General features: G+C 39.5%; 2 protein-coding genes across 8 annotated transcripts in view; one reads left to right on the top strand and one right to left on the bottom strand.

The window, feature by feature from the left end:
* The window catches only part of LOC118429704 (E3 ubiquitin-protein ligase MGRN1-like), a 39,600-nt gene extending 30,671 nt beyond the window's left edge, over positions 1–8,929 (bottom strand). For 5 of the 7 annotated variants that reach the window (XM_035840310.1, XM_035840306.1, XM_035840308.1 and 2 more), the window contains exon 1: positions 8,423–8,929. In XM_035840310.1, coding sequence (XP_035696203.1) covers positions 8,423–8,510 — 88 coding nt within the window. In that variant the 5' untranslated portion in view covers positions 8,511–8,929. The remainder of the gene's footprint in view (positions 1–8,422) is intronic. The other 2 variants (XM_035840311.1, XM_035840312.1) reach the window with 1 other exon arrangement.
* Positions 8,930–9,083: 154 nt separating this feature from the next.
* Positions 9,084–12,740, top strand: LOC118429706 (UBA-like domain-containing protein 2). Its single transcript, XM_035840313.1, has 3 exons — positions 9,084–9,324; positions 9,455–9,523; positions 12,413–12,740. The coding sequence occupies exons 1-3, from the start codon at positions 9,214–9,216 to the stop codon at positions 12,602–12,604; spliced, it is 372 nt and encodes a 123-aa protein (XP_035696206.1). The 5' UTR covers positions 9,084–9,213; the 3' UTR covers positions 12,605–12,740.
* The last annotated feature ends 2,050 nt before the right edge of the window (positions 12,741–14,790 follow it).

The raw sequence follows: 14,790 nt of genomic DNA, 5'->3' as shown, positions 1-14,790 counted from the left end.
CCCTGTCAGTCTTTCTAGACAAGCCGTTATCTTTATGTATACCATTGAAATTCCAGGCACATTCTGTCTCCTTCGCACCAAAGGCTCGCCTGAGCCACAGAATCGATCATCGCCAGGTCATTAGGTCTGCCCGAGGTATGGTATAGGTTCTGGATATTATGTAAGGCCATCTGCATTCTGGCAGTGGTAGTGTGTGCGATATGCGATGTGTCAAGGGCTTACCACTCCTGAATAAACAATGGCACAGACACTGCAAAAACAGTGTGGCTCTGATTCACTTCATGTAACAAAAGTATAAAAGAAATTGTGGTATAGAGACCTGGGGGTTGGGTATATCACCATAAAAGTTAAGCTTGTGATTGTGCCGATAACATATGGTAGCAGTACCAGACTAATAAAACCCACAATATTAACATAGTACCTAATATTTGATTGGAAACTAGTGTTATATATACTTTGAGACTGTACATGCAATTAGCTCTCGGGCATGATTTTCAAAATAAACAATAAGTAGACAAACAGCTGTTAGGGAACCCAAACCAGGGCTCAAAATACTGGGTGCATGTGCACCCAGGTGCACCCAAAATTGGAGCTGTGCACCCAATTATTTTCTGTGGGTGCACAGGGTGCATCCAAATATTTTTATAGGCTTATGTATGTAAAGATATCAAAGTATACTAGTATATAGATTTTTTATCATATTCTTGACATCTAAGTGTTAGAAAGATAATAAAAATGTCTGTCATGGTACTTGTTTAAGAATTTGACAGCTTGTAACTAAGTTTTACTATTAGGTTTTTCCGACATTCTACTTAAAATTTAAGTGGTGCACCCAAAAAATCTTTGGTGCACCCAATTTTTTAAGCTGGGTGCACCAGTGCACCTAATACCAAAAATGAATTTCAAGCCCTGCAAACCTTCACCACTTACTTACTACCCAAAGAGCTATCTACAAACATCATATCCACAGCATGTCAAGAACTAAAGATATCAAAATTAGAAGTTCTGCTGCAATGCCGTAAAGAGCCGCCAGGAGGCCCATTCTTCGATTTCACAAACACTTCCCACCTATCAAATATCATTAAGATTCATCCATGGCTTTTTGAAAACATACAGATACACACAGCCACAAATTCACAAAAATTGGCATCCAATACATAATATGATGATGAAATATGATTTGGATTGTACAATGTCTACAAATGTAATGCTAGTTCATCTTTTTCCACCGGGTAACCTATCTCTGTTGTACCGTATTTAGAGACACGATTTAAGGGGATATCAAGTCTGCAGACAATGGTTTCAAATCGTGATATTTTGAATATAAAGCAGTTTGAAACCACATCCGATATCCCTAAATACCATTTCTATTAACAATGGATATAGGTTACCCCGTGGATAAAGGTGAACTAGTGTTACCAGTTTTCAACTCCAAACCAAGCCATTGATAAACATGTACAATGTTATCTACCTCCACAAGTCTTGTGTGACTAATGTGAACAGACAAGCCAGAGAAGAGAAAGGCTTGGGAGTCTTCACAGTCCATTTCCTTACTTCAAAGACCTCCAGTTCAGATGTATGTGGGAACAGGTGTTGACAGCTGACCATGCCTATCTAGGCCCTGAGGCAAGACCTGGCCAACAAATTTCCCATAGGCTTTGGCTAGAACCATGTATGTGTGTACTACTGGATAATTTAGGAAGGGAGTGGGCTAGTAATAGAGGTTTGGTAATGTCTCCATCATTGGCCATTGGCAAGGATACTTCTAATAGTATTCAGTATAGCACCTAGTTATTTACGCTTATTGAAGCTTGGGGCAAAAGTAAATGCACTGCCTATCTCTCCGCAAATATCTTGACCTTTTAGCAGTGTTCTCTGTGTCTGTGTGCAAGCATGATAACTCGAGAACTCCAGAATGGATTGTCTTGATACTTTGTATGTGGATATAGGTCTTGATGACACCGCAAATTTACTACATTTTGAGCTCTCTAGCTGCTTTCTATAGTACTGTAGTAGGACTTTTTGATATCTCATGTTCTGGGCAAGCTATGGTAGCAAATTTTGGTTGGTAGGTAGCTCTTGTAGTCAGGAAGAATTAATATACTTTTGGGCCCTCTAGCAGCTTTCTTTGTAACTGCAGGGGGCATTTCAATTGCCAACTTTGAAACAGGATAAGACTATCTCAGAAACCTGTCCCTGCCGTGGGATGGAAATTACCTTGTTGTTGGCATATACAAAACTTTCACCGCATCTTTCTTTTTTACTCTGAACTTCATGACATGAAATTGCTGAAAATTATTTTCATCAGCTAAAAATTATAATGAATTCACATCAACGGAAAGCAACAACATGCATGATGGGCTCCCATAATAAGTGGGACAGAAAAATTTTTAATCCAAGCTACATTTAAGGCCACACCAATTTAATTTCTTGGTTCACGGATTCGCTCGCTCCTATTTTTTGGAAAAAATAAATAAAAATAAAAATTACTATTCAGCAAATTTTCACCATTAATGAAACCATTCACCAACTTTCTGGTGTAGCAAATTGGTCTTTATATTATAAGCTCCTTAAAGTGTGGGTACAGGTGCTGTTACTGTACAATAATAGTGTTTTTGTACTTTTTTCAAGCTGAAAACTTGTTTTCTTTATGTTTGGAATAGCCGTCGCCTTTACCCCAACCATTTTACAATTTTTTATTTTTTTATTTCGCCCTCTCGCTCCATATTTTTTATGAAAAAATCCGTGAACCAAGAAATTAAATTGGTGTGGCCTAATGACAGCCTTGCAAACTACGGTCTGATAGACAAATACTCCCCAGTCATGTGAATCAAAACAGACAACAACATTTCTTTATCAGAGTTCAGACACCCTTTGCTTCCTTCCATCTCTTGCAGACACGTACGCACTGATGCATAGACAAGAGCCCACAACAAAGTTGAGTGCTTTCCAAAGACAATTCTAGTCATTATCAGACACCTTTCTTCTTCAAAGACTATCTGTGCCATCCCAGTGGTCAATCCTTTTGGCAAATTGTACGCACAAGGCTACCTCATTATGCGAGCATGAGTAGAGATAAGTGTTTGTTTACATCTACAGTCGGTATGTAGAGTAGCGTATCTGGGCCAAGGCCTTTGCCTCTTCAACAAACCAAACCGACTTTGCCATCAATCATACAAGATCGGGGCTCAGATATTTTGCCACTGTGTAAGGCAGGTTTAGGTACTAAGTTTTAGGAACCCAGTACGCGTACCAGTGTAGGATAAGGTGTTATCTCACTGCACTTGGGGAAACGGTGGGGCACTGTGGGGTTGTTCACTGCAACACTGTTTTGTTATTTTCACCATTTTTTTAACAATCTAGACATTGCGTAATATTGCGTATGATTTAGAAGACAACACAAAACGTAGAAAATTTGTTCTTCATCCCTGAATCTTCGAACCCCGCAGTGTCGCACCGGTGCCCCAAGTGCAGTGAGATACCACCTTTAGGTGCAGGATGACATCAGAAACTTGAGAAAGAACTGCTCAACTCTAGTTTTACCTACACTAACCTGCACATACAGGACTTGGTGGTATCTACAGTATTTCAAGCCCCAAACTAAATGCTTTACCGTTATGTTCTACTCACTGCCCTGCCAATTTACAAGACTTATCTAATTCAAACGGAAACAGAGAGGGACGTAACAACTGTTACTTGCTTGAGATAAATATGTATTCTTGCATTGAAATGAATCAAAAGTAAAATCATATTCCATCTCCTCTAAACATAAAGTTCAGACATGAATATATTCTATACTCTGATTACAATTTTATACCTGCAATTTTCAGTTTGGAAATAATAAAATCAAAATCAAATCAATTCCAACAAATTCACCTTGAAATTTAAGTATTATTAATAAATAGTTAAAATTATATATACAATCGATATGGATGTCTTAAATCTTAAATAGCTCAACAATCATGTCACAGCATCAGTATAAAATCAAATCAGCTCTCCCAATGATAGTCATAAATAGCAAACAATTATGTCATAGCATCATTACAAAATTAAATCAGCTCTACCTCTGATAATATCCATTCATAGACTAATAATTAGAATTGATAAAGCAGATGGTAAATTTTGCATGATGTACATGTATATCCAGGTTCGACAAATATTCATTACACATCATATAGTATAGCAAGGACCATGTAACATACAACACCCAGCTACAATAATTTAGACTACACACAATTATCACAGATTGAAAACCTGACCATGATTATCTGCATTCACAATTCCTATTTAAAGCATTGATTATTCCGACTCTTTCCATTCGTCTTCGCTTTCGTACAGTTCGTCGGAAAACGAGCACAAGCTGTCCTCCGACGAATCAGTCTCGTCATCGGTTTCATCGTTCTCGTAGTCACTGTCGATGTACAGCGCCGGGATGGCGAACTGTAGTCGTGGGTCACCACCCATGGTGACTCCCCTGGGTACCTTACTCAGGTGGTTTCTATACGTCAGGTTGCGTCCGAACGGTCCGGGGATGTCGTCGATGCAGATGTTTCTCTCCTTCCCGAGAACGGCGCGGCGGTACAGCTCATGCATGTACGGTAACTCCTCTGGCGGCCCCTCGTAACGATGGGCGACTTTGTACGCGAGACTCGGCGGGTTGCCTCCCTTAGAAACCCTCATACTGGATGAACAGGAGTAGTCTGATATTTCCGTGTCAGCCGGAAGGATTTCGTACGAGTGTAGCAAGTCGATGACTTGAGACAGCGGTACCATTCCCGCGTGCATTCCAACCACGATTAGCGTACACTCGTGGGGTTCGATAAAGCGAAACCTCAGCCTCGTTTCCGCGTCCGTCAAGAAGACGTACGTACCGGGCCACCTCCAGCCAATCGTGCACGGGCGCTTCGTCTGTCGTTTCACCTTTTCCAGATTCACCGCAAGAGGCTCGCGTAGTACCAGCGATACCGAGTAGAAAAACTCGTCCAACTGTACATCAGTAAAGAAGGACACGAGATCCTTCTTAACTGTCCGAGGAAGTTGAAGTTCCTTGATAGCAGCACTAATACATACTTGATCCCCACTATAAGCCTTGAACAAAATATCACCAACTGAATGCACGCAAATATCGAAAAGACTTTGGGCTGGCATAGTGGAAAATTAGTGACAAAGTAAGACAAGTATAGGAAAATCAATTCTACAGGACTTTCACAATGCACCTGCTGCTAAGGTTCAATATTCAAAACACGTACACTGCTGTGAGTACAATAAACCTCCTACTAGCACCGTGCACACAATTGTCTGTGTTGAAGCTGGTAAAAAATCTTCTAGTTTATCCTCTAAGATGTGATGAAAGCTCTGTCTTTCTCTGGTCATGTCCTCGGAAGATAGAGTAGAAGAAGTCACTGGGCCCACAGACAAAGACAATACTTGGGAGGGCAGCATACACACAAACACTGTGACAGGTCCTTTCTTCTCTCACGCAGCAAAACACACCGGGGCCTGAGACTTCCTTTTCTGCTTGAGCGCTGTAGCAGGCACAAAGAGGGTGGCAGCAGGTCACAGTCAAAGGCAAAGAAGCACAGTAAAATCCAACTCCAAGGAAGAACTATCTCCAAACGAAAGAAAACTCTTCGGGCTTCAAGCAGCATGCACACATGTACAATAAAGGCACAGACTGGCCCACTAACACCCCTGGTGGAGGGAGTTACTATATACAGACTACAAAATTAGCATGGGTGGCAAATGAACAGCTGGGTGGCAGTTGTCTGGGTTCATGAATTAGTCAAACAACAGTTGCCAGTCCTGAAGATCAGCTGTTTACAAAAGAACGGCTTGGAGGAGGTGCTAAGACACTGCCCATTGTCTTGGTACTTGACACACAAAAGTAAATACTGTACACCTTACCATAGGTGTAACTATCCAATGAATTCCGATCAAACTGATGTACTATTGCTTTACATACTCAGTGATATAAGGATCGTTGCTAGAGGCAAGTCCACAATCTCCTTGTATATTTATATCAAGGCAGTTCAAATAAACATTTGTCCCTTCTTGTTTATTTTAACCCCCTTGATTATGTTATATGTGAATATTTTGAAGTACATGCACACTGTAGAACGTGAGGTGTATAACTTCTTAGTGTTAAGTACACATAATTTCAAGCTGTCAGTCTCACTTATAAGTTAATCAAATAAGGAAATGATCTAATTAGTTGCTATTATAATATGCATTAGTTATCGATGAACCTCTAAGTTTAATAATACAGGGAAAATATAGTACAATTCTTTGCAAATTCAGATCACTATAGTATAATTCATGTTTTAACATCAATATTGCCTGACAATTTCTGCAACTAGTATGAAGTAGAACATTGAAAATCTGAGTTTCCTTCTACCGCAAAAACCAATGAGGACTTTTCAACCCAAAGTCCTTTTCAAAAGAGTTACTGGTATGACATTTCTGCAATAACAGAAATTGCGTAGACAAGTCAAGTGACTGCAAAAATTGTGCATAAATACTAATATAGATCTGCTTACTGTGGCAGTTTTCAGATTAAAGATGCTATCTATATGATTTATCCAAAATCGTTTAAGATAACCTAAATCTTACCAGCAATCACCAAGTCAACATGAACATTTATGTAGAAAGTAGATAGACAATGTACTGTATACCAGAGAAAAGTGAAATAATGCTAACAACTGTAGCGCCACTGGAAACCATAATTTGAAGAAAAATGTTGCACAAGATGTCTTTTACTTTTGGAAGATACCTCATGCAGTTCAGATGGGATAATTTTATACCATCATATCTTAATGATGAAAACTTGTGAAAGCAAGTGCCAAGCAGTAGCTTTTTAAAGATGGAACCAAACATTTCATGATCTTCAAAATTTGCATAGTCTCATTCTAAAGGTCAGATGTGTTAGCCCCAAGATACAAACAGAAGCTGTTAACAAATATCTTTTCTATTAGGAATCAGTGAGATAATAAACAAATTTCAATGCATAAATTATGCATTTAAATTTGTTTATTATCTCTGATAAACATGCTTAATGTCCAAGGCCCCAAGGCCCAAGCAGATGTCTGGGTGAAAGATCCAAATGTTTCCTAACCCCTTGGCTTCTCTGACAGAAAGGGGAGGCGAACTGTCAAACTCAGAGAAGCCATGCCGCCAGAAAACATTAGCATTTTCGCCTTCACATCTGCTTGGAGATTAACACACCGATTTCAATTTGTTATTGAATGCCAATCATTCAATCAATCAAATTAATCAATCAATCAATCAATCAAATCGTCTGTCAGTGCTTAAAGCATTACAAAAACAAGAAGACTGAAGTGTGATGTAATGGAAGAAGAAGAAGAGTGGTGTAATGCAGTTGACAAAATTGTATTCAAATACATGTTATATTGTTATCAAAGTAAAGCTAGTCTTGAGTTTTGGGACTGGAGGTGACTGATAATTATCAAGTTTGTTTTATAAATCAGATTTTTATAAGTGTCTGCATGCCACTTTTATGATCCTGGCTAACCCTATGATGGCTTTCCTTGCAACTTTTGGAGAAAAATTAGGCTGCCCACGGCCCCACGCTATACAGAAAAGTGGCATCCTGGATGCCAGACAGCTTCCAGGGCCTGATAACTGAGTAAGATCATGATAAACATTATAGATCATATTGATTGAGATCGGCCTATGGGGTCTGGAATCCAGACCTGCCTGGTGAAACACGTGCGTGTCTGCGACCACCACACATCAGAAATGCTGTTTGCGAACTATGATGACGATGATGGTGCCGTGACTGCTGTCTTATTCACCTAAATTGTAGTTCGGCAACCCTATTTTTTGCGTAAAAGCCTTCCTTGATTTTAGCTTAACTTACTAGCACTTCTGCATTCAGCACAAAGCATTGTCGTCAGCACCCAAAAAACTACCCCCCTTTTCTCGTTTATGGCATCTTGCCTAAGAATATGTGAGATATGTACAGAAATTATATTTCTATCTTTTAGGCAACCTCCTTGGTCCAATTAAGATCAACATAAACATGGTGTTTGTTGATGGTGAGTCTTACCAATTGTCCTTGATCTTGCCAATAATTTTGTCTAGATGCTCACTATAATAATCATTTCTCCTACAAGCATATCTAATACTTAATCTGAAAATTATGTAAAGAACTAGCAGAAAGGTTTCATAAGGTTGGTACATGGTGAGTCTAAGGATTCATCGTATTTTCGTCCTCATAAATATGACCATGTGTCATGACAAATCTTTATACCTATACCCTACTTCTAAACCTAGAATCCATCAAACCCAAATCCCTCAAAATTAGAAATTATGCTGATATTCCCTCTACGAAAACCATACTATACAAGTTCAACTAAGTCCTTCTTCCATAGACTAGAGCGTAAATTTTAGGACATTTTCTTACCTGATTTGGGGGGATATCTGTAGGCTGAATTCGCCGCGATGTCTAACTCTTCTACACCAGCGTTTTGCCTACTTGTGAACGCACCCATCTTCCTTCTATCTATAGCACTCTAACATCTATACAGATGCGCAATTATGTCAAAATGTTCACTGTAAGTTTCCCATTTTTTCTGGCTTCCTGGAGAAAAATAAGATGGCGGACGTCGATATGCTAATTAGCAATCCCACAATTCATCCTTCCTTTCTTTGTTTATGTTTGTCTGGGGCACATGATCAATGGACATTTTTGTTTTCACCGATTTCAGACCCTTCTTTTAGATTATTTCATGTCAGTGAGACGAATTTAGACCCACTACATTCAAATTTCAGCTAAAAAATATCAACTAAAAAGCGGGAAAGAAGATATCTTTATAATTTCACCTAAAACCACATGTGGCACAAATTAACCGTTTCATCCCCATAAACTCCAATGACATTCACACTACTGCGTCACGTATGTTAGAGAAATAGTCAACAATGATAAATACATCTGTTTTTAGTTTGATTGTTGAGATTTTTGGCGTTCACGGTCGTAATTTCTTCCAGAATGTTGCGGGAGGGAGAGCTATTCCCGGAAGAGCGGTGGCGGGAACACGCCCTATTTTAAAGTTGACCAATCAGAGGGCAGGAAGTGCGATTCCAGGTGACGTCACTGCCATCAGGCGATTGCGTGCTGAAGAAATAGGGACAACATTTCGCCGTGGAGCTGTGGAGAAGGGACACTTTAGACCCCAAAAATCTTAGATTTTAGCGATGGGAGACAACTTGAGAGAGCACGTTATGATCAACCAGTTCGTCATGACGGCTGGCTGCACGTTTGACCAGGCCAAGACGCTACTTCAGAAGGCCCACTGGCAGTTTGAGGTGGGTGGCAGCGAGCAAAAATACGATCTAACATGGCGTGTATTTGTTTTCATCATGGACACTGGGTCGTTTGTCAGTATTTTGCTTTGACATATTTATCTGCCTGACTTCTACCACCCTTCTCTTACAGACTGCGCTAAGTATTTTCTTCCAAGAAGCTGTACCCAACGCTCACGGACACCATGGCGGGCATCATCCGGTAAGTTTAAAGCCGGGTTTTCGAGAGGTTTCGTCTGTGTTTTTGTTTTCGGAATGTCGTCCGTGCATTCATGGGCTTTACAATGACGATGCATGGCGATGTGGGCCCCCAGGGGGCTTTGGCAAGGCGGCAGTCTCTTTATTCAGCCCCAAATCCGCCAAATAAAAAGATTTCCTCACATCTGTCACCGTTTTAGCCTCGTAGACATCGTAATCCGTGAGTTTGTGGGCCGTCGTTCGGTTCTGTCTGCCTTTGTTGATGTTTTTGGACGGAACCCCACCCCCTACGGGGCCTGTCCACAACACACGGCAGCCATGTTGGTTTCCCCTTTTGCAAATCATTTCTTTCTCCTCTCAGTCCCTCTCTACTCTTTTAAATTCCTCAACTATGAAGACTTTATTCAGAATTACTAATATGCCTGAATTGTTCAATTGTTTCATGTATGAACATGTGGCATTGTTGATGTAACCAAGGGGGTTTAAACAGAAAAAAGGCAGTTATTTAAATTTTTAGTGTATAGGCATGCAAGTCATAAATTTAAGGGTGCCGGTGTCCAAAATATAGAATCTTTTCAGAAAAAAATGTGCCTTTTTTTGAAAACGTTTCAGTATAAGTCTAATTGCTTTCACGAAATCTGTCTAAAAGGGTTTGAATATTCAGGAATCTCTGGAGACTTGCAAATTTGTCCCAAATTTGTTCTGCCTTTGATGTGTAGATGTGGCTATCCCACAATTCTTCTTCCTGTCTGGTGATGATTCAACTGATGTTGTCATCACGTTGTGATTTCAGCGCCGTAAAAACAAATAAAGAACTCCCGGGCGTAAAACAATTGGCGGCGGCATCGATTGATTTCAATCAGTATTGATTTCATAAAACATGAAAAAAAATATGACAAAGTTTCTATTTTTTGTCGTGGAAGATTGTATCTTTTATTCGTCTGTCAAAGTTATCCAGATTTTTAAAGATGATTGCATTATCTCAAAATCAGTTATCCTGTTTCTTTCAATAACACAGAAATTTGCGTTCGTTACGAAACCCTTTAAGAAAAATCAATATTATTACGCATACTTTGTGTTCAAAGAATCAATGGTGTGATTGCGTTTATTCACCGAGACCAATATCTGATGGGTCCCAACCTTGCTTCTGAAACATAGAAATTTCTTTCCCATTCAAGTAGGTGAGGGGTTGGGAGTCTTCAAGATTGGTTATGGTTTCTTGGAAGGTGTTTTGGTTGATAGTCTGCCAACTGCAACCTTGTGTCGTCTGTGGTTGATACAAACATTGGCAGGAAGGACGTTCAACAAAGGCAGCTCTTTCATGTCCCCCCAACCAACCAACATTCAATCACATGCAGTTGATTGATTTACTAATAATATGGGATGGGAGTATGAAAGATCTACTTGGAACAGTAATCTGTAGCGAACTGTGGTTGTTGCAAACATTGATACGAAGAAGTTAGGACGATCAACAAAGACAGCTCTTTTGTGTTACCGTACCCCAACCAAACAAGAATCGCATGCAGTTGAGTGGCTCACTTAAAAACATATTATAGGAGTATGACACTTCCATTTGGAACAGTATTCTTTATGCCCGTAAGAACTGTGGTTGTTACAAACATTGATACAAAGACAGCTCTTTTTTTTTTGCCATACCCGACCAAATAAGGTTCACACTTGACTGGCTCACTAAGAAACATATTATACGAGTATGACACTTCCATTTGGAAGAGTATTCTCGATGTTTGTAAGAACTGTGGTTGTTATATACATTGGTATGAAGGACTGTCAACTAAGACAGCGCTTTTGTGTACCCAAACCGACCACCATTCACATGCAGTTCGCTGACTCACTAATCACATTATGAGAGTATCTATTGAGAACAGTATTCTATGACCGTAAGGACAAATGTTTTAAGATGTTGAGTTTAGGATAGCCCCTGTTATTTCCTGTTAGCCAGGGTGCATGGTTGGCCTGTAGCCAGCTTCCATGGACAAACATAGCCATCCAAAGGTCCCAGCAGAAACTGGACCCCTGTTTTTAAACGTCATTGTTTAGTTTTAGGACCGCTGCATTCATGTTGTTGCCAGTGTCTGGTACTAGTTAAGCCCTTTAAGAATATGATTGTGTTTGCGGTAGGACGTGTTGTACAGTTCTTTTTAAAATGAGATTATAAACTAGAGCTTGTATCGAAGGAATTGAATAAGCCAGGTAATGTATACATGTACATAGAGTGACGTGGACGACAAACATATATAAACACTGGAGGATACGCACTTTGTATAACATATAAGAGGAGAGGGGGAACTGTCATTCAACCCAGAAATGTTTGTTTGGTTATGGCTGAGCATTATCATCAGAGTATTGCACAAATTCAGAAGGAGCACCAAAATGTTACATAGAAGAAAAGAGACAAAAGTTTAGTTCCGCTTTCCCCAAACAATAACAACTACCAGTCCCATGAGTCTAGGTTCAAAGTCCAGTATAGTAAATCATCTCCACCCAGTTCGTTTGCCTTTTTGGTTTTTATCCCTTTGATTTTTTTAGCATGGAAAATAGAGCTTCTGCAATGTACAACTTCAGTCTTACTCTTTGTTCTTTCTTTAAGCGTTGCCTTTTTTTTAATAACAATTTAAATCACACAGGATGTTGTAATACTGTTTCATTCAATGTTGGTTTTTACTAAAAACCTTTGACTAAAAATTTGACCAAAATCTGACCTAAAATTTGACTGAAAGGGTGACTTAAAATTTCATTCAAGTTTTTGACTAAGATTTGACTTCAACTTTTGACTTTAAATATTATTCTTATTTAATGCTGACCCACCCACAAGCCTGCATTTACGTAACAATCCAATGGCACCGTCTTCACATCCTGTTTTTCCCCCCCACAGATGTGTACGCCAGCCAATACGCCAGCCACGCCGCCTGCCTTCCCCGACACTTTAACAGCGTTTTCCAAGCTACAAGCGTCAGACACCGGCGCCAGCCCGGGGACGACAAAATACAGTTGCAGTCCCGTCAGCCCCCTAGCTTCCTCACCGCCCAATAGCCAACAACCCATGGAAGTAAACGCACAGAGATGAGAGTCACACACGGGTACAGTACATACGGCACAGCTTACCATGCAGTAGGAGATGTGGAACGGCTGTCTTGTCTACTTCTGAAAAACATGGACTAGTCCGAGAGAAATATACAACAAAAAATGGATTAGGAACTATATTAAGAAGGCACAAATCTAGACGGGGCTAATGAAATTGTATGTAGAAGGCTAAGTCAGTCGATTACCACGCATGACAAGTAGGCAGGGAGAGAGAAAGATGACGCACTGGTCAGTTAATGAAATGGATCATAATTAGGGCCTTGTTGCAAGGATGTGGAACTTTATAACATGTTGGTACTACAATCAAGGAGTGATGAAATGATGAAGAGATGTGTTTCTTGACATTGAACGCTGAATAATTATGTCTCAGGTGATATTACACTGTAACAGAAGTGTACATACGTGTGTAGAGAGAAAGATGAGTCGATGAAAGCGAGATGTAATGCAAAAAAATTTTGTAAAGACTTTTCAGCTGTGGCTGGGATTATATACAAGGATGTTCTGTTTCCTGTTATATAGATAGGTGTTATATATGTGTGTATCCTTATAATTTTGTTATCTATGTGTGTGTGTTAGTATTTTTGCCATGATAAGTAACTACAGTTCTCTCCTCTTTTTTTTTCTAATGCTAGTAACCAACTGTTGCATGTTGCCGTATTTTGTACCTTTTCTGGGATTCTTGTTTGGTGTTCTAGACTCAGTGGTGAAGTAAATACACCACAGAAGAAGCAAGTGTTTATATGTATAATGTAGGCAGAACAAATGCCCTCAGAATTGTACAGAAATGCAGTAAGAAGAATATCCAGAAACTTATGATAAGAGTGTAGCCTAAAAAAGAAATACCCTTCAAGAACTCCTGCAATAAAAGACTCCATACACACGAAACGATACCTCTAGTGTTGTCTGTTTATTACCTTTGCAGAGAAGGTTATGTTTTCATGAGCATGTGTGTGTGTTTATATCTGTGAACATGGATGGATTGTCTTGGTATTTGCTATATGGGCCCCCTAGCAGCTTGTTCTTGCAGTGCAGCAAAGTTTTCATTTTTTTGTACATGTATATCTATGTTTACTATTGGCTAGTGTGGTAGTCCCATGAACCGAGTCTTCTGGCCATGTAATCACACTATACGTGAAGAATTCTCCATACCCTATAGGAAGACTTACATGGGGTTATGTATTTGTAGAATTCTCCATACCCTATAGAGAGAATTTTACACAAATGATAGGATCCTATGTTAGGGTTATGTGTAGAATACTTCATATCCTATAGAGAGAAATGTACACAAATGATAGCATCCTATGTTGGGGTATGTATTTGTAGAATTCTCCATACCCTATAGAGAGAATTTTACACAAATGATGAGATCCTATGTTAGGGTTATGTGTAGAATTCTTCATATCCTATAGAGAGAAATGTACACAAATGACAGGATCCTATGTTAGGGTTATGTGTAGAATTCTCCATACCCTATAGAGAGAATTTTACACAAATGATGAGATCCTATGTTAGGGTTATGTGTAGAATTCTTCATATCCTATAGAGAGAAATGTACACAAATGACAGGATCCTATGTTAGGGTTATGTGTAGAATTCTCCATACCCTATAGAGAGAAATGTACACAAATGATAGCATCCTATGTTAGGGGTATGTATTTGTAGAATTCTCCATACCCTATAGAGAGAATTTTACACAAATGATAGGATCCTATGTTAGGGTTATGTGTAGAATTCTTCATATCCTACAGAGAGAAATGTACACAAATGACAGGATCCTATGTTAGGGTTATGTGTAGAATTCTTCATACCCTATACCTGCCCAAGTCGACCACCCGGGGGACCGGACAAAAGCGGTCGATTTGGACAGGTGGTCGCTGAGAAGAGTATCGACTCAAAACATGCCTGATGCAAAGTATAAATGGTTTCCGTTGTGTTTAATGGCAAAAGCAAGCACACTGCACGCACGCAAAGAAGCGAGGTCTTTAATGTCAAATACAACACGCACACTGTAAATTGTAAATTTAACCCCAAGCTTTTATCGAGTTTTTATACGATACAGTGTTTTAAAGCTCAAGTATTTGTACACTACCGTTTTAGACAGTAAGGGAACTTTGATGCTGTCAGTTAACTACCAAAAAAGCCTTTATGCGTCGCTATGTTCTTGATCTG

This window comes from Branchiostoma floridae, chromosome 13, assembly GCF_000003815.2.
Source record: "Branchiostoma floridae strain S238N-H82 chromosome 13, Bfl_VNyyK, whole genome shotgun sequence".
Classification (NCBI taxonomy): Eukaryota; Metazoa; Chordata; class Leptocardii; order Amphioxiformes; family Branchiostomatidae; genus Branchiostoma; species Branchiostoma floridae.
The sequence above is the reverse complement of the archived record's forward strand: the minus strand, read 5'-3'. Positions and strand labels throughout refer to the sequence as shown.